The following is a 20,025-nucleotide window of genomic DNA, read 5'->3' as shown; positions in this document are numbered from 1 at the left end:
ATGAGACATGGCTTGCACAAACCCACGACAATTGCGACAAACATATCTCAATAAAGCATAAAATGGTCGCTGCAATGAGTGTGTTTAATTAGTTTTTTAGAAATCTTATTGTTAGCGAGTGGCTTTTTTAACAATCGTGGATATGTTTGGTACCATAGAACAAAGTATCGCGATAGGGAAATATATCCAACTCCCAAATCTCGATATATATCTACGAAATATCGCTATCTGTGTCGATATTTGACATGGTGACATCTGTAAAAATCCACGATATATTGTACAATATCGACGATATATCGTACAATATCGACGATAAACCAAAATTTCGTAGATACTCCTATTAAATAATCAATAATAAAAGGGAAAGATTTGAGATCTACATCCAAAGATTCAAGAATGATTTATTTGAGAACAAAAAATTTGTTACTGTTTTTTTAGTTTTCCTTTTTTATTTTCAATAATAGATCTGTTATAAATTGAAACAAAATATTCTTGATTTGCTTATTTAATTTTTTTTAGATTAATTCATAAAATGAACTAAACAAAAAACACTTAGAAGAAGGGAACTTGGATTTACTGATTTTATTTTATAATTGGCATTCTCTATATACATATGCAAAGATTATATTTGATTGCCGACTAAATTCAAATGATTTTCAAGAAGAATAGTTGGAAAAATAAAAACAAAAAAGAGTTTAATTATATCCAAAAAAAAAAAAAGCAACAAGAGAGATGAGATTGAGAAGATGGAGTTCAAGATTAATTAAAAAACTCAAACCTCTCTTTTTAGTTCTTTCTCCCTAAAAAGCTCTAAGAGATTGGCAAATTTTGACTCTTTTTTGAGCATGTTGAAGAAGGCAGCCATTGTTTTTGTATTGAAGAAAAGTGAAAATGAGAGAGAAGAATAAAAGATAGTATATATACCACGATATTTAGAAAATATCGATATATCGACAAAATATCATGATATTTTAGGATATATCGAGGATATTTGCAATTTTCAGATAGAAAATATCAAACCCATATCCTGGATATTATCATATCCTTCTCTGAAATGTCGATATATATCGCGATATATCGCGATATTTTGTACTATGTTTGGTACATATATAATTGTAGCCAAGAAACCTATTTTACTGCCAAAATATTTATTACATGTCATCAATGATGTTTTACGTACCATGGGCACATGAAGTATATCTCATCCTTTCACAATTCACAGATGAGGATAATTGCAATATAAAACACATACGTTTCATGTTGAAAGGAAACTGAATGGATTTTCCACGAAACTATGATCCAGAAACAAGTTGGGTAATGTCCCAACTAACTAGGCACTATGAAGATCAAGTTCATTTGTTGGATGAAATAATCACGGCCAATACATGGATTTGACTGTTTGAGAGCAAGGAAGCACACTTTTTGATCATTTGCTTAAAAAACATGAGTTTCATATACAAATACTAATCATCTTGAACTTTCCAAGAACTTAAGATATGTGATCACTTATCCACTTTTAATGGATTTTTGGTGGTGATTGATATATAGTGGTTTAAGGATGGCATTTTCTACTTTTATGTGCCACTTATAAGATTTCAAGATTGACTATCTAAAATATTATTTTCAAGGAGAGAATTAATTATCTGTTAGGCTGCCAGAGTTGTGCCTAAAAGAAGTCAATGTCGTATAGTCTATGGCTAAAGAAAACTGATCTAAGTATGTTCTAAATGTCTAAAAAGTTCCATGACTAATGAGCCTCCATGATCGAAATTTCATTTTCTACGGTTTCCAGACCATCAAAAGAAATCAAGGTCTACGACGACTCAGTATGATTTTCTTTATGTCTGTGTTTTGGTTTAAGAAAAATTGAGAAAAATAAAGTGTTTTCAAAGAAATTGATTTTTTTTTGAATATTTGGTTCACAATGGAAAATGAAAAACTAGAAAACAGATTCTTTAAATGTATTCAAAAGAAATAAAACGACCCATTTTTTAAGAGATAGGAAGTTGTTTTCTATTTTTGAGGAGACTTGCAAGAGAGAGAAGGGGGAGAGATTTTAGAGATTGCAAGTTTCAAAAGGTTTTGATTCCCTACTTTCCACCCAAGTCTTTCCAGTATTCCCAAACTACACTCAACTACAACAAATTTTCCCATTTCCAACGGAACACACAAAATCGAAATTTTGAAATATCATTATATGAAAAACCAAATAAAAGAATCTGTTTTCTTTTAGAATCAGATTTCAGGAACCAAAACAACCTATATGATTAAAGCTTGAAAATAAAATAATCTCTTTTTGTAAAATAAAACTAACCCCCTAATGCAACTGCTATCTCATGACATTCTTGATGTGGGCCTGCTTAGAATGAAATGGTCATCACAATTTGGTCGTTGGAGAATTGGAATCAAGTAGAAATATGTACAAATTCCAAATGGGTCGTCATGCTATCAGTCATGGCTTTTGCCCAGTACTGTGTATGTTAAACCTTTTTCTCTTCCTAAGTTCCAAAAATAGGCTACCTTCGAAGAACTTGACCAGCCTGTCTGATTGACCATACAGATACGTGGGTCACGTTTAAATGGACCGACAGACAGGGGAAATGGATTTTTTTGAGACGTATCGCCAATATTCCAGCCGTCCTTGAGAAAATAGTTTGATTCTTGATATAATTTCTCAAGTATATAGATCACATGGTACTGGGGACTAAGTGTTTTACTTTGACCCAAGAATGCTGCAAATATTTATGTGAGAGCAAGCTGGATAATGCGATCTAAAACCTTCCCTATCCATCTACTTGTCGGGACACAAGACCTTGATTATTCAGTAGCAATTCATCCATCACCCTATTCTAACAATTATCCTTGAATACAGACCAGTGATCCTAACTTTCGGCTCTGAACAGTTGACACCAAAGCAGAAATATTTGTTGCAGCACTCCTGTATTCAAGTTTGTCATTCGAAATTATAGAGTTAAGACATCTGCTGGTCTTCATAACATAATGAAATTGAGATTTTCTTAATTGATTTATCAAGATTTCCACAGTATGAATTCAGTCGCAGATTGCAATGTATATATATATAAACCAAAAAAAAAAAAGAAAAGAGGAAAAACACTAATCATGGAATTGCTGGTGCATAAACCATAGCGAGCACATACACTCAGCCTTTTGAAACATGCAATACACTACAGTTTAAGAGTATGTAAGATAGAAGCAGTTCTCAAGCCCAAACTATCCTGCAGTCTGAAAATCCCCAAAGTCCTCATCAGGGACATCCTCACGATTCTTATTACCAAGTAGTGATGGTTCTTTTGATTGACTTTCCTCTTTAGATTGTATACAGGCATCCTCTGTAGATTGCTCAAGATTAAACTTTGGTGGCACTTTTGCTGGTGTATGGCCAATGGAACTGACAGGTGAGAGGGGAGGAGGAGGTGGTGGCTTGATACAAATACTGGGCTCTTTTGTATTTGTAGTTTCATCCAAGGCGAGTTTGTTGAGACCTTGCTCGAAAAATGCAGATTTTACACGCCCTCCTTTCTGTTAGAAGCAAGAGACTGGGTAAGTAACTTTAGTATTTCTAATATACAGTACAAGATTATAAAGTATTGGCACATGTGACCTGTTGTAGCCTGATCAAATGGCATTGATGAGATGTAGTATGTTACAGTTAAAGAATGTCTTCCTTTTGGTAGAAACTTAAATAAAGATACTAGCACGGTAAGATCAGAGCCTAGGCCCAGTTTTTGACTTCGTAGGACATGGTTAGGAAGATTAAATGCACTTTAAGTTGAATATTAGTAACGGACATGGCATATCGTAGACCATATTCTAAAGTATATACAATCGATGAGAAGTTCGTAATACAGTCTTCATGTATCATGATTTTGTTTATCAGAGATAATAGAAGGGTTGGAAGTCGACTTACATTCTTGATTTGGAGTACAAGGGTTTCCCCCTCTTTTAAACTGTAATCCACTGAGGAAGATTTTTCATATTGCTGTTCCATCTCCTCGGCAGTCTTTTTCTTATTCAGATATCTTGCAGACCACCAAAATGAACAGTGTCAGAAAGGCCAGAGTGAAGAGTAGATATTTATCTCACATACATATCCAAGTGTTAATCTTATTTTGAACGTTAAAAGCAAACAAAAATTACAGATAAAATAAAAGATAGAAGGCAGTAGGATACTTCATATGATCCTGAAGTGCAGCTTGAAAATCATATGCTTGTGGTCTTTCTCTAAAGCCTATACCTAGAAAAGCATGTCGAAGACGACCACCTGCACTGTTTCCAACTTGATAAGAACCACTATATAACAAGAACTAAATTGATGAATATGAAAGAAATTGAAAAGGATAGAGAAAACAGATAAAAAGGCAGGAAAAAGAAAAAGATTACTAGCACTTATGGATTCAATTGTTGGTGGTTGATTTGGAACTCAGACTACATTGGGAGGCTACCTACTTAAAAAAAAACATTCAATGATGTAGCGCCAATTCGTTAAAACTAGCTAGCAAACTTGTCGTGATGAAAGCTTTGGAATTATTGTAAGCCGTGGCTTTTAATAGACATTTCAGAATGGTTTTTGCAAAACAAATAACCTTCATCTAGGGCTATGCCACAGAACATCGACTTTGAATTGATCAACAGGATCTCACGGTTTGAAGGTAACAGAGGTACTAAAAAAGTGGCCAAGCAAAGTTAAATATTCAGGAATATTTATCTTACCAATGTTTTCTTCCACCCGAAGAACGAAGTATCTGGAGGAGAAAAAGGTTGCAATTCTATCACCATAAAGTTAAGGTAAATCTAGAACTAAGAGTAACAGAGCTGCGAACTGACCTGCTGCTGTCAATGACAGGCTCGACAGGATGTGGCTCGCCATCTCTTAGAAAGCCCCGAGCATAAAGTTCTCCTGCATTGAAAATTGAAATGGTTCAAATACGAAACAACAATGAAGGAACATAACAATTACATTAAGGGATTTTACCCGTTGTTTTATCTTGAAGCTTAATAATACATTCTTCTCCCTTGCTAATAACTTTGAGTGACCCCTCCCAAGCCCATTTGTTCACATCCCATTCGTCAGCGCTAAGATGAAACAAAGTGCATTGTGATATTGAGCCCCCAACCAAAGTTGCAAAAATATAGTTTTACAGCCAAATCATTTCAAAGAGGTATACTCCATTTTGCTACATAAAGAAAAAAACTATATACCGGTATGAAGCTGCGCTTTTCCTCGGAGGTATCTGCAAGATTCAAACAATTACAAGAATGGCCCAAATGCTAATCCCTTGTCTACTAAATCCCAATCAAATTAATCAAATAAATATTTTGATTTACCAAATAAACGTAGCATTCAGGAACTTGAAAGAGAATCAGCTCAACTGCTTCTTCTTCTTCTTTCTCACCATGATCTTCCTCAACTTTCTTCTCCATTTTGACCCAACACCAAATAACTTAATATTTGACTCTATTTTTTAGTTTTGTTAATGATCAATTATGCAAGGGTATTTTGGTAATAAGGAGCACTAAGAGCTTGAGTTTGTTTTGCTGAAAACAAATTTGGTTGTAGGATGTATCAGGGCCGTTGATTGGTTTGGTATTGAAAAGTCAACGGCTGTGATTATTCTTGTTTCCTTAGTTTGTAAGACTAGAATAATACAGTTGGATATATTGGAATATGCTCTTCTTATGTACAGGGGAATATAATAGTTTTACACCCTTTTCACATTGTAGGCTTGACGCTCAAGTGAGTGGCTGCAAGCCTCCAACCACCAGAATGTGACATATGAAAAGGATTCTTCCGAGACAGCTCTCATACATCATTGGGAAAAGGCAAGTGAGGCTTGTAACATTGTACCAAAGACCTACATACAGTAGTAAGAACGAGCAGGCCTTGTATATTTTTTTTAAACTCAAACCGACTGCCATTCATTTATCATGAGATTACAAAGTGTTCATAGAGTTTACACTTGACACCACTGAAAAGTAAAGCAACAGAAGTAGGCACGACAGTACCATTACAACTTAAGTCTATGTGACTTTTGCCACCTTAGCCTATCACTCTGCAAAACGCAAAAGACTGCATGGTACGCTGATAGCATCCAACTCCCAAAATGAGCAATCAGATTGACCATTAACTGCAGCGACCATAGATTGACAATCGGATATGAGAACCACCTTCTCAATACGCAGTAGCCAAGCTCTTTCTAATAGCAATAGAAAGAGCATCATCCATATTTGATGCAAAACCATTTCAGAATATGATTGGCAAGGCCGATTCACATCAACTAACTTCCAACATATAGAAATGATTAACTGATAACATTCAGAAATAGCCTCAGAAATTCTATAAAACTCAGCAAGAACTCAGAAACCCTCAGAAATTCTTTAAAACTGAGAATTAGCAGCTTAAATATTATGGAGAACATAAAAACATAACTCAGAAACTTTAATAGGAATAGAATCAAAGATGTGCAGTTATGGAAAACAGCTGAAATAGTACCCAGAACAGTTCTAAACATCCAGTAGATATAAAAAGACTCTACACAACACCAGATAGACTAGTGAGAATTCCAACTAGAATGACACCCTCCATTACATATAGATGCATGCAAGTAAACAACCAGAAATCCTACACATCCCAAGCCGAGAAAATCCATCGCCAACACTAAATATTCAATCAAGCCCTTCTGCAGCATCTACGCAATCTACTGGAAGTCTCTTCCTTGCATATCCCTCGCATTTGGGGTGTGGTTGTTTTCGTAATCTCTGTTTGAATTGGCACCATATCCTCCCACACCATTGTTGTTAGAATATCCAGCATTCGGCACAGGTGGCATACCTCCTGTATTCACATTGTTAGACCATCCAGGATTTGGCGCATTGTTTCCCATATTCGAACGGTTGTTATACCCAGCATTAGGTGGCACGCCTCCAGAATTGGGACCAGGATTCTGATAATTTGCATTAGGTGGTGGTCCGCCTCCAGAATTGGGACCAGGATTCTGATAACTTGCATTAGGTGGTGGTCCGCCTCCATAATTTGAACCAGGATTCTGATAACTTGCATTAGGTGGTGGCCCGCCTCCATAGTTGGAACCAGGATTCTGATAACTTGCATTAGGTGGTGGCCCGCCTCGCATATTTGCACCAGGATTCTGATAAGTTGCATTAGGTGGTGGCCCGCCTCCCATATTTCCACCGGGATTCTGATAAGTTGCATTAGGTGGTGGCCCGCCTCCCATATTTGCACCGGGATTCTGATAAGTTGCATTAGGTGGCGCCCCTCCCATACCTGGACCGGGATTCTGATAATTTGCATTGGGTGGCGCCCCTCCCATATTTGGACCACGGTTCTGCACATTTTCATTAGGAGGCACACCTCCCATGCTAGGTCCAGAGTTCTGCATACCTTGATTCATGTTTGGAGGCTGGCCATCTCTGTTTTGCATATTTTCCCTCCTCCTCTCAAAGTTCCTTGACCTATCAAAGTTACGAGGTCTATCATTGCGTCTTGACCTCTCATTCGCTCGTGCATTGTTCCTTACCCACTCCTCATGGTATTTTGGATCATAAGGAACAGCCTGGCCATTGATAAAAGGTTCACCTGCAAAATTAAAAAAAATACGACGCAAAATTAGAAATTAAAAAGATACAGTGAACGAAAAAAAATAGACCTCACTCTAGAAATTATATAACCATGCATGCACAAATAAAAAGTAACAAACATCAAAGCCAAAGCTAAATGCGCCTTGCCTAAGATTCGCTTCAGACATCAACAATTTCCTTACCTCCATAATCTTTGTTTCTAACATCCAAGTAAGAATCGGGAAGGACCCAGCGCACTTTTGGCAACTCTGCAATATTAAAATTGTCAGTAGGGAGGGTACCTAATGCTTCAAAATCCAGTAAAACTCAACAAGGAAATAAATGAACACAGGAAGAATGTTACACATACCCTTCATCTTGTAAGAAAGCTCTTCAGATATGATGCAGCCAAAAGCAAAGTAATGTCTAGTTGACACCGAGTACAGTTGCTTCCTTGCTTCATCCTCACTATGAAAGAGAAGACAAAATAAAACTAATTGAAGAACGAGAAGAAGTATCACACCGACAAGAAACAAAAAGGTGTAGTACATTTGGGTAAACAATACATGGATGAGACAAACAATTAATCATATCATCGATTCATCTTATAATAACCAATGCAAGCTTGTAATAATAATAGATAAATAAATAAATGAAAAAACGAATCATGATGTGTCTTGTATATTCAAAAAATAGAAAATGTGATGTTTTTTTCAAAACAAACATTTAGACCATTTTTATTTATAAATTGATAACATCTTGAAATCTACAATAAAGTAAACCATAATGCAAAAATAGTCAGAGTATATCATATGCCAACACAATCTACATCATTTTTTCACGAATTGACACCACCTTTTAACCCTTAATATGATATTTCCAAATCAGATATTTAAACATCATAAATTCTTATAGCTATTCACTTTACACCAAAAAATGAAATAAACCTAACCTAAAATCCTTACTACAAAATGTCATCAAATACTACAAACATCATTTTTCACCAGTTCACACCAACACAGTCTCTACATTCCAACATTTAAATATCAATAAAGCATTTCCCAGTAAATATTATGACCCTTTCAATGCTAATATTTATTAATACTTCAAACCACTAATCAAATAAACCATGACTAATGCCAAAAACTACTTCATTTTCACCAACACATTCACCATTTCCAACATTTAATCCTTTTATGTGACTTATTTCAGTATATACTTAAACCATTTCAATTCTCATACTATTGAGCCTTCACACCAATAATCAAATAAACCATAACTAAATCCACAATTGAAAAATGCCATAAAATATAACAAAATACTCCCTTTTCCACCAACTCGGACCAACACATTCACTATTTCCAACATTCCCAAATCAGATATTTACACCCTTCTAATTCTACAAACAAATAATGAACTAAAAACTATATACCAATGTCAATTTATATTTCATCATACAGTTTTTAACTCTTACATTATAAAACCACAAATAAATTCACTATTTCCATAAATTCCAACAAATATGAATACAAAAAATCATAAAAATCGAAACTTTATACCTTCCAACAACAGTAGCAAGTGTTTTGATATAACCATCAATAATATCATCTCTAGTAGGATCACCTTCAGGTTTCTCCATAACAACAAGCCAATGTTCAAAATCACACCCATCTAATAAAATAGTTTCTTTAGGTGGTCTATTTGACCAATTTGGATTCTGATCATTTAAACTTGATGTTGTGGCACGTGTCGAAAGCCCACGCAATCCACGAATACTAGTAAAGTTTCTCAACTCATTTGAAACACAACCTAGTGGTCTCACACGAAGTAGAAAGGAAGAAACTGGTTTTGAGGACAAGGAACGACTGATTATGGAACGACTTATTAGGGTTCGAGTTATGAATGAAGGAATGGCCATTTTTTTGGTCTTTTGAGTAAAACCCTAGAAATAAAGAGGAGAGTGAAGGGTTTTATAATATTGGGGGACGATAAATGGGGTTGGGAAATTTGGAAATGACGAAGAGAGTCCTTTTCTTTTGGGTTATCTAATTACACGTGTTTGTTTTTGAGTGATTTGGTGGTGGATGGATTGGTAAATAAATAAATTTATATATACTGTGTTCGGTTTGTGTATGGCGTGGATATCGGGTGGTTTTATGATATTGGGCTGGACCAAACCCGGATCCTTATTATTAATTAATAATTCTTGGCCCGTTGGACTAGCTTTCCTATTATTTCTCCTTGATCCAGTAAATCATCATTAAGGAAGCATACATATTAAAGAAGCTACACAAGGAATTTTATATTGTTCCTTTAATTTGTTTACTACTCGGAAATTAAAGCAACACGGCAATGAACAAAGGAGAGCTGTGTATATTCTCTGATAATCTCTACTAGTAGCATATCCTATAATGATCGTGGTCTCTTAAATTCATCCGGGTATTTTTTTTACGCATAATACCTCTGGATGAATAATTAAATCAAATACCTAGATATTTATTAATGATGACTATTTTGTTTTTTTATGCCTTTATAAATTTTTAGTACCGATATTGTCCTTAAATTAAAATATTATTTAACACCTTTGAATAGGAGCAATCGGTCTTTTCATGTGGCGGTATATTAAAAAACCAATTCCACGCCATTTTGAATTGTACGCCTTACTATAAATTACTATAAATGGCATTTAATTAGCAATAATTGGGTTATTTAATAAGTCGTTAAAAAAATGAAAAGTCTAACGATAGAATACAAAGCGATTCTTTTCTCTTCGTCTCCCCCATCTCTTCTGCTTCTCATCTTTGTTTTTTCTCATTACAATGAAACTACTACTCTCATTCTTTTAATTTTGGGTTTCTCCCCGTAAGACCAAAGGAAAAAAAAAAGTAACCAAAAAGTTGACTGTAAAACCATTAAAGAAGAGCTCAGAGAAGAAAGTGCCATGCAGGAAGACCACTCTCTTTATCTCCTATCTACCTTTTGATCTTATCAAAAGTAAGTTTCTGATCCTATAATTTTGTGTTCATCTCTCTCTTTATAAAAACCAATGACATTAAATATGGAATCGATGTCTCTAGCAAGCCGATTGCTTTGCTGTATGAGTTTTGATTATCAAAAATAAAATATTAGATTTCCATTTTTTAATTTCGGGTTTTTATTTCACCCAAGGAACCTGTGTTCAAGGAGCCGATGTAATTGCTTTTAATTTCACGAGATTTAATTTCAGGTCTTTTCAGCAATGACTGTACCGTGTTAAAGGAGCTTTTGTCTATCGCTTTCATAGTTGATTCTGTGTGGTCAATCAATGGGTCTGTGTTCAAAGCAGAATTTGACGGCGATAGTTTTGGGATGTGCAATTTTTTCCTTGTTGTTCAGTCTTTTTCTTCATGGGAGACACTCAAAATGCCCCAAAAGTTGAATCACCGTTTTTTGATTCAAGGCACAATTGATGTGATCAATTTACTCATTTTAAACATTTTAGTTAGTTCCTACTTCATAGGGCAGTCTCCTCTGTGATCACTTAGACTCACCACGTATTTTTGCTTTTTTTCTTCAGATGTTTGATTTGTGGAAACTAGGACAGTTCGGTTGGCAGAGGTATTTTTTTTTTGTGTTTCATCCTCGAGCCATTCGTTTCCCGTAGAGATCTTCTTTTTGTTTTGTGTAGTAATGTGATATTTATTTTGATGCCTGGTATTGCACTGATTTTCAAACTTGTGTTTTAATCATACGTCGTACATTTCCTTTATATAGACTTATTAATTCTTGGACCCCTTAACATTTTCAGGCACAACTGGAGCAGCTAGAAGAGAGTTATTATCAGAAAGAACCCCTTTCCAGACAAGTTCTTTTTACATTCTTTCTTTGTACAATTTTTGTATAGTAGAGAGTCAATTTAGTCTATCACTAGTGTAAGCAGTAAGCACTCGCTTCGGATTTGTAGTTGAGGTTGTTAGCAGTAAGTTATATTAATAATTAAGGACCATCTTGTAGCGGAGGTGGTTATTAAAAGTAGCGTATTTAAGTTTTAAAAGCACTGGATTTGCAGTATTGATAAAATTATAAAACCATTTAACTTGGTAAATAGTTTCTCTTGGTCATCAGCTGATTCTAATTGCCCAGTAAGGTACAAGATATTAAATAGAATACCTTTTAGTGGAAAACAAACGCTGTCTAAGATAGCCATTGCCATGCTTAGCAGCAGCACTATGCAATTAGTATGCCGATTATAAACACCTTGACTTTTGACAATCAGAACTTAGCTTCCTGCAATACTACGTGAGGGGTTATTTCTGGATGTACAAGTCTAGATTATCTCCACAACCTAACATAGCGCTTTTCTGTAGCACAACTTTGACTTTGAGAAGAGGGATATACTGCAAACTCATAGGAGTGCAAATGTTTTGGACTCTTGGAACCTTTAGTTGTTTGGCTCCCTTTGATACTCCAAATCAGTGTGCAATTTCTATCAGGGAAATGGTGGAATCCCATCAATCATTGACCATATGTAGTGCTTTTTTTTTTTTTTTTGTTTTTTGGTTATATGCAACTACTAATCCCCGTTTGAACTTAGCAGAAAAGCCTCGACAAGAAGGCTGTACCTGAGGCATTGAGAGAAACATGCAAACAAAGGTTATTAAACGCTCTAAAGCAAACCCAGCAGCAGCTCGGTGACTTAAAGTAAGCACATGTTTTCTTTTTAATTACTAATATATCTTGATTTTATTATTCTAAAGACTTTCTACTAAGCTTGCATGTAAGGACCACCTTTTTTTTTTATTGATTTGTCAAGGAAACCATTATCTCAAAATGTCATCCTAAATATTAAATATTGTAATCCTAAATATTTTGTAGTAGTGCTTTTAGAGAGGGAAGGAAAGTGCAATTGGAAGGAGAAACACATGAATATATAACACGCCAGAGATCTTTGATCACCCAATTGTTTAATTTAGAGATCACTTTTTCGGTGGTGGGAAGAGTGTATATTTGTTGTATGGTGTGAAAGGGAGAGTTCAGAGCTGGGGAATGGAGAGGAAACTAAGAAAATAAGTTTGATCATTTCACCATTAAGCGTGTTCTTATAGAGTATAACACCTAATATGTCTTTTGTTACTTCTGTAGAATCAATTTTGAGGTATCTGTCACCTTACTTGAAAAGGAGTGCTACACGAAGTATGGAAATATTGGGAAGACATTTTATAATTCACAAGTGGCAAGTATAGTGAGGTGGCTATCAAACTCGAGCTCTTCAGAGATAACTGGGCGGCTGGGCACTACGGAGCTTGAAATTGCGTCTGAAGGGATTGGTATGCTCTTGCTTGATTTTTTGATGTTCATGCAAATTATCTTGGTATGTGTCGTATATAATTTTGTTTGTTTTCTATTCCATACTTCATCTTTTTGTAAAACTGACAAGTGTTAAGTTTAGACTATATTGCTGTTTTCCGCATTGCCATATGTCATATGTAGGATTCCGAGATTCGGCCTTTTCCCTAATTTTTAACTACATCAAAAGTTCAAAAGCTGTTGATTAATAATTCACTATGGTCTTTGACTCATTTTTGTGGGTGAAACGGAAACTAATTAGCAGTCTAAGATGGTTGATCAAGTGCACAACTATTGTTCGTATTAAATTAACTATTCCGTTTGGTTTGAGTTCGTATTAAACTAACTATTGTTCGTTTTCTAGAAAATTGTCAGTTTCATAGAGTTATAGGTATTTCTTTCGTCAAATATAGATGTGCTCATCTTCATTGGCTTCTTCATGGATCTAGCCTGAAATACCACATTATGCATTATGTCATTGTACCACAAAGCCCTGGTGTACTTTTAAATTGTCCCCCCTAAAGTTAGAGTTATTGGGTTTTGGTTTTTGGGGTTTATCTTGAATTGGGTGCGGATTTGAGATCCTCTCCTCCTTTCTGTCTTATATCAGATACATCATAATAAAGAGTGCTCATCCAGATTATGTTTATACTTTTCGGCAAGTTTTGTTTAACATCGCGTGCATATCACGTGCATCTTTTGCTGTAAATTGGAATGGGAATGGGAAAGTCCACCAAGTTCTACCAAGACATGTGTACTTCATTTCTTATATGAACTAACTACATTGGGCATGTTTGTTGTTGGTTTTACTATTATTAAATTACAAAAGTTATTCAACATTTTTAAAATGAAAAATAAGTATTCCCTTGTCTAAGATTAGAGCATAAACCACGTATAATAACATTTGGAATGCTTCTCATTGCATGTGCATATGTAGGGATGGTTTGTACTCCTCATAAGATGTACTCATGGACATGAGTTGCGTATTCTATTAATTCAAACAGATTATGTATAACATGTTCAATGCTTCTAAGAACACCATGCCTTCGGACGTTTAACCAGTTATGGCAGCTCGGAACTTCTCTTCATTCTACTCCAGTAGAGATGCGAGTCGAATCCAAGCTAAAGATTCTTATATATATGTATAATTCCAACTAATGCAAATTTACATAGTAATTACAGCCCACGTTTGTATTGTTATATTTTGTAGAAATTATCGAACAAAGTTCAAGTCACCGAACTACATCAACTATTCAGCATCGAGGTTACCACAATTGTGCAAGGAATTATGTAGATCCTTCTATCATGCAGACGTTTCAACTTCCAGATCCAAGGTCTTGCCAACATTGTCATGCAAAACTGTTTGATCATGAAACAGAGGAGATGTGCTGCTTGAACGGTAAAGTGTCACTACCAATGCCACCAATTCCCCAGGATTTTTTGGATCTTTACACAAATTCTACATATGAAGGAAAGCATTTTAGACAGCACATTCGTGCATATAATCATGTCCATGCCTTTACTTCTATTGGCATACATGTAGATGAAAATTTAGCTACTGATCGAGATGGAGTATACACCTATCGTGCACAAGGATCTATATACCATCGAATAGGTGACCTCTTACCACAGCCTGGTCAAAGGCCAAGGTACCTTCAAATGTACATTTATGACACTGATCATGAGCTAGATTATCGTTTGGCTAAAAGCAATTCACTGAACAGACAAGTTTTAGCCATTCTGAAACGAATGTTGGATTCATGCAACCCTTTCGTTGGTATCCTACGTCAAATATCTTGACGTGATGATCTGCATAATATTAAGCTGCATATAAAGGATCATCCAGACAATTTGCACCGATATACCCAGCCTACAACATCATAAGTTGCAGCAATTCTGGTTGGAGGAGAGGATCCGTTTGATAAAAACGAGAGAGATATCATCAATGAGACAGATCATGGACACTTGATACATGTTCCGGATACAGTTGGTTTCTATGATCCCTTAAAATATCCTTTGTTGCACCCTTATGGCACGTTTGGTTGGGACTTAAATTTTTAGACCCTAAATTTTTTTAGCAAACATTTGCGAAAGGTCAGCTATCGGGCTTTCTATTCTTACATGCTTAAGGTAACTACAATTCCTTTTGATCTTCTCATTTTTACATATTATGAAAAATATGTGTATGAATATTTATATATTGTTAAATTTTTATTTACCAAGATTCGAGACATCTATGAATCACTGTTGCTTCGCTCTGGGAGTCTACTGCAACAACGTTGTAGATAATTATGTGAAAATTTCTACATAACAGCTGCGGTACATTAGAGATCATCAACAGGATATAAGGGCAGAGCTGTATCAAGGTTTACAAGATGCATTCAGTCTAGGACACACGCATGCAGGTCCACATCTACTAGAGTAGTGTTATTAATAGTATGTATGTGTTTTCCTGATTTACATTGGTTTTAGTTTCGTTGTCTTTCTAACTTATGTATTTGATTACTTATAGCCCCAATTATTTTGCATGATTAGGTAACATTGGGAGAAGAATTATTTTACTTGCTTCTTACACTGGTAGTCCTCGAGACATGCACGAGAGGTATCATGATGCCATGGCTATTGTCCAGAAGTTTGGTAAGCCAGACTTATTCATAACAATGACGTGCAACCCAAATTGATGTGAGATAAAAAAAAGAACTAAAAGATGGATAAGTTGCAAGTGACAGGTCTAATCTAACAACAAGGATTTTCCACTCAAAATGCGAGGAGTTGAAAAAGGACTTATTCAAGAGAGGTGCTCTTGGAAAGGTGGTTGCTCATGTCCATGTCATTGAATTCCATAAGCGAGGATTGCCACATGCTCATTTCCTTTTAATACTTGATCAGAGTGACAAGCTAAAAAGCCCAGAAGATTACGACCGGGTAGTTCGAGCAGAGATTCCTGATCCTAATAAAGAACCAGAATTGCATAGTATTGTCTTACGTCACATGATTCATGGTCCATGTGGTATTCTCAACCCAAGCTGCGTGTGCATGAAAAACAAAGTGTAAGAAGAACTTCCCCAAGCAATTCTCCTCTTCTACACTTCAAGGTGATGACTCCTTCCCAATCTACATGAGGAGAAATATTTGATACACACCAACAATAGCCAATTTCATGTTGATAATCAATGGGTCGTCCCTTACAACCCGTGGCTCCTAAAAAAGTATGATTGTCACATTAATGTTGAGATTTGCTCCAGCATCAAATCAGTCAAATATTTATATAAGTATGTCTACAAAGGTGTTGATCGGGTCCATTTTCAAGTGACATTGAAAGAAACTGACAATCAAGATGAGATCAAACAGTTTATGGATGGGCGTTGGGTGTGTCCTCAGGAAGCTCTTTGGAGGATCTTCAAGTTCCCTTTGAACAGAATGTATCCATCTGTTTATGCATTGCAAATTCACTTACCAAATATGCATCAGGTTACATATCATGAAGGAGAAAGTCTTACTAAACTGTTAAGTGATACTAACACATCACGCACAATGTTAACTGAGTTTTTCAACTTGAACAAGATGGACGAAGAAGCAAGGCAGTACCTATATCAAGAGATTCCTGAGCACTATATATGGATAAAGTCAAAAAAGTGTTGGAAAAAAAGAGAAGGACGCAATCAAGTTATCGGAATAATATATACAATCTCCCCTTCTGATAGTGAGAAGTACTACCTGAGAATATTGCTGAATAATGTCCGGGGCCCAACGTCATATGAAAGTCTTCGGACTGTTGGTTCAAAGACATATGCAACATGTAAGGAAGCAGCAGAAAAGTTGGGGCTGATTGAAGGAGGCAATGATATACGTGAAACTCTACAGGAAGCAGTAGCAACACGTATGCCTCATGCATTACAAAAGCTCTTTGTGATCATATTGGTACACTGTAAACCACCACATGTTCGTGATCTATGGAATGAATTCCATGCTTATATGATGGAAGATTATGCTTCGTTAACATTATCCACGGATAAACCTATCAATCTTTTACTTAGAGACCAAAAATCTGCTCTGTCTGAACATGGAAGAAAGCTATTCGAGTACGATCTACCTTCAATATCTGATGAGACTACTACATTCCGAAATGCTACTGATTTCATCTCCAAAGAACAAGCAGTGCCTATCCCTCATGATGATCTCTCCTCTGTTGACAGATTGAATCAAGACCAAAGATATGCTTTCAATAAGATAATAAGCTCTGCTCTGAATAACGTGGGCAGAATATATTTTGTTGATGGTCCTGGCGGAACGGGCAAAACATTTATTTATCGTTCAATATTGGCTTATCTTAGAAACATGGGACACTTTGCGATTGCAACAGCCACTTCAGGAATTGCTGCGATAATGATGCCAGGTGGATGTACAACACATTCAAGATTCAAGATTCCTATACCAACCTATTCAGACTCAACTTGTGGTATAGGTAAGCATACTCCATTGGTTGAATTAATTTGTCGTGCATCTGTACTCATATGGGACGAAGCCACAATGACCCATCGATACGCATTTGAAGCTCTTGACAGACCCTTAGAGCTATAACCGATGTTAAACTGCCATTCGGTGGAAAGGTTGTTGTGTTATGTGGAGATTTTCGTCAGACACCCCCTATATTGCACAAGGAACTAGAGCACAAATATTAGATGCATGCTTACCGAATTCCTCTTTATGGGAATTTGTGGACATTATCCATCTCAGAGAAAATATGCGAGCAAGGAATGATCCAATTTCTCTGTTTTTCTGATGCGAATTGGTGATGGAACTGAGGACTATATTGTAGATGACATGATTAAATTGCCAGATGACATGACCATACCATGGGAAAGTGATAACTCCCTATTTCAATTAATAGATTCGGTGTTCCCTAATATGCAAGACAATGCACTTGACAGTTTGTACATGATGCAAAGAGCAATAATAACACCTACAAATGATCATGTTGACAGGGTTAATGATGAAGTGATTAAGCTTTTTCCTGGAGAAATTTTTACAAGCTACTCTTTTGATTATGTTGAGAACGATTCCCATTAATTGTATTCAATCGAATACATCAACTCCATTTGTCCAGGAGGATTGCCTCCACACAAACTCAATCTAAAACTAGGATCACCAATTATATTACAGCAGAACATTAACCCAAGTTATGGATTATGCAATGGAACAAGAATGCTCTGCTGCGGGTCTTTTAGAAAATTTATCTATGCAGAAATAGTGACTGGAAGTTTCTGTGGTAAACCTGTTTTCTTACCGCATATACCACTAACGTCATCTGCTGACATTAAGCTCCCTTTTGTCATGACAAGGAAACCGTCTCCAGTTCGTCTGAGCTTTGCACTTACCATCAACAAGTCTCAAGGACAGACTATACCAACTGTTGGTATATACTTACCGAATCATGTCTTCACTCATGGACAACTATATGTTGCAATGTCTAGAGGTGTATCCAGGAATACGACAAAGATCTTGGTAAATAATGGAGCATTGTGTGGTTTCACAGGAGTTCATACTAGGAACGTTGTATACACTGAACTCCTTCGCTCCACCACTACATAATAATGTGCTTCATCAGTACAGCGGGTTCTTTTTTGTTTTTCTTCACTAGTAAATTTCCTTCTTTCTAATAATTTCCTTCTACCTTTTCTTTATCTCATCCTTCTTAACTATATATATATTATTACTAACAACTCCTCTTATGTGTTACAGACTTTTGACACGCAACAAATACTTTTGACATGTAGCAATATTGGCACAAAAGAATGTAAATAGCCAAAAGAGCTTTGTGGCTTTATATTCTTCTGTTTCCACCCACCTTTTTTTTTTGATAAAAAAAGGGTTATAATCATATCCTGTAAATAGAATCTTTTGGTACTATATGCCTTTAACAATGTCATACTCGATACACCTTCTATTCCGCCTACAAAGTTTAGCTTATATTTGATTTAATTGCTTTGCTATTTTGATTATAAAATATGTGTTCCATGATGGTGTTGCCTAATCATTTTACTATCTTATATCCAAGTCGATTGAAGGTTCGTAAGTGTCTTCTTCTATAAAGAGTCTTTTGTTATCTTTGTTAAGTATCCATTTATTAAGATTGGTTATTTGATATGGATTTAGTGCCATTGTCTACATACGTTTTTGACTTAAAAATTTTATAATATGTAAGTTTTTACCTATTTTTTTCACTAATGTAAGCTAATGTTGCATGTGAAAAATATAGCTTCTAATATCTGTTTTATAGATCGGTAGCTAAGATTTTCAAGAGCAGAGTATAGACGAGTATAATAAATTGGTAGCTTCTGCATATCTGTTTGGGACGTGGGCATGAGGGACTATTACAAGAACTAACACCATACTATAAATTTGAATAAACCCGATGGTAATTTTTCGCTGTAGATGGAAGTGTTTTGTCCAGAGCCTTTTTTGCTAACCATTTAAGTGAAGCATCAGGCAATATGGATTTGATCAACGGTATGTCAGAGGCTTCTCCTTCTTCCCTCACTTAGCATTTAGAGCATATTATGGTGGCTATTAATTTTAGTATATGAATATTTTGGACTCTATTTTTGTTCCTTTTTTGAGGTTTGACTGGGTAATGTGTTCTTGATAATGCGAAGAGCTGTGATTTCTTCTGTTAATGTAAAAATTGAATTTTTGATGTTTGTTTGCCTATTGTTCATTTGGGTCCTTTGTAGATTTTGTCTTCACTTGATTCCAATTTCACTTCAGGACTTGAATTATTTCTGAATTTCACTTTAACTCCGTCAGATTACCAACCCAAAAAAAGACTTTTTGTTTCTTATAGCTACTCAAGAGGAAGCAGCAACTGCATATGACATAATAGCAATTGAGTACATCAACAAGTCAAAATGCACCACTTCTATATAAAAGTGTAAGTGCAATTTTCTTACAATTTAAATAACTTTGATATGAAATTTTGTTATCTATAATATATGCATTGATACACAATTCTCTTCTTGCTTTGCCAGTGATGACATCTGCTGTATTCAACGAGGAACTTTGCTGTTATATCAAAGACATGTTCCAATCAAATATTTGGTTCTT

General features: G+C 35.6%; 2 protein-coding genes and 1 long non-coding RNA gene across 4 annotated transcripts; 1 reads left to right on the top strand and 2 right to left on the bottom strand.

Annotated features, from left to right (window-relative positions):
- Positions 1 to 2,998: 2,998 nt before the first annotated feature.
- LOC147476924 (Adaptin ear-binding coat-associated protein 1 NECAP-1) lies at positions 2,999 to 5,701 on the bottom strand. Of its 2 annotated transcripts, XM_086583499.1 has the most exons (8): positions 5,347 to 5,701; positions 5,221 to 5,252; positions 4,994 to 5,094; positions 4,846 to 4,918; positions 4,732 to 4,763; positions 4,192 to 4,282; positions 3,929 to 4,040; positions 2,999 to 3,540 (listed from the first exon to the last, which is right to left on the bottom strand). In XM_086583499.1, the coding sequence occupies exons 1-8, from the start codon at positions 5,440 to 5,442 to the stop codon at positions 3,232 to 3,234; spliced, it is 846 nt and encodes a 281-aa protein (XP_086439625.1). In that variant the 5' UTR covers positions 5,443 to 5,701; the 3' UTR covers positions 2,999 to 3,231. The 2 variants fall into 2 exon arrangements, with proteins under 2 accessions (XP_086439625.1, XP_086439626.1); XM_086583500.1 differs by lacking the exon at positions 4,732 to 4,763 and having other exon boundaries at positions 4,192 to 4,287; positions 5,347 to 5,508.
- Positions 5,702 to 6,438: 737 nt separating this feature from the next.
- On the bottom strand, positions 6,439 to 9,679 carry RIP1 (cobalt ion binding protein). Its single transcript, XM_086583498.1, has 4 exons — positions 9,156 to 9,679; positions 7,967 to 8,064; positions 7,800 to 7,865; positions 6,439 to 7,615 (listed from the first exon to the last, which is right to left on the bottom strand). Exons 1-4 carry the CDS (start codon positions 9,512 to 9,514, stop codon positions 6,717 to 6,719), a joined length of 1,422 nt encoding a protein of 473 aa, XP_086439624.1. The 5' UTR covers positions 9,515 to 9,679; the 3' UTR covers positions 6,439 to 6,716.
- A 1,476-nt stretch (positions 9,680 to 11,155) lies between these two features.
- LOC147476922 (uncharacterized) lies at positions 11,156 to 12,991 on the top strand. Its single transcript, XR_015207176.1, has 3 exons — positions 11,156 to 11,440; positions 12,173 to 12,276; positions 12,718 to 12,991. It is a non-coding gene; the product is annotated as an uncharacterized LOC147476922 (long non-coding RNA).
- The last annotated feature ends 7,034 nt before the right edge of the window (positions 12,992 to 20,025 follow it).

The sequence above is a fragment of the Coptis chinensis genome, chromosome 9 (assembly GCF_015680905.1).
Source record: "Coptis chinensis isolate HL-2020 chromosome 9, ASM1568090v1, whole genome shotgun sequence".
NCBI lineage: Eukaryota > Viridiplantae > Streptophyta > Magnoliopsida > Ranunculales > Ranunculaceae > Coptis > Coptis chinensis.
This window is presented reverse-complemented; position numbering and strand designations above follow the sequence as displayed.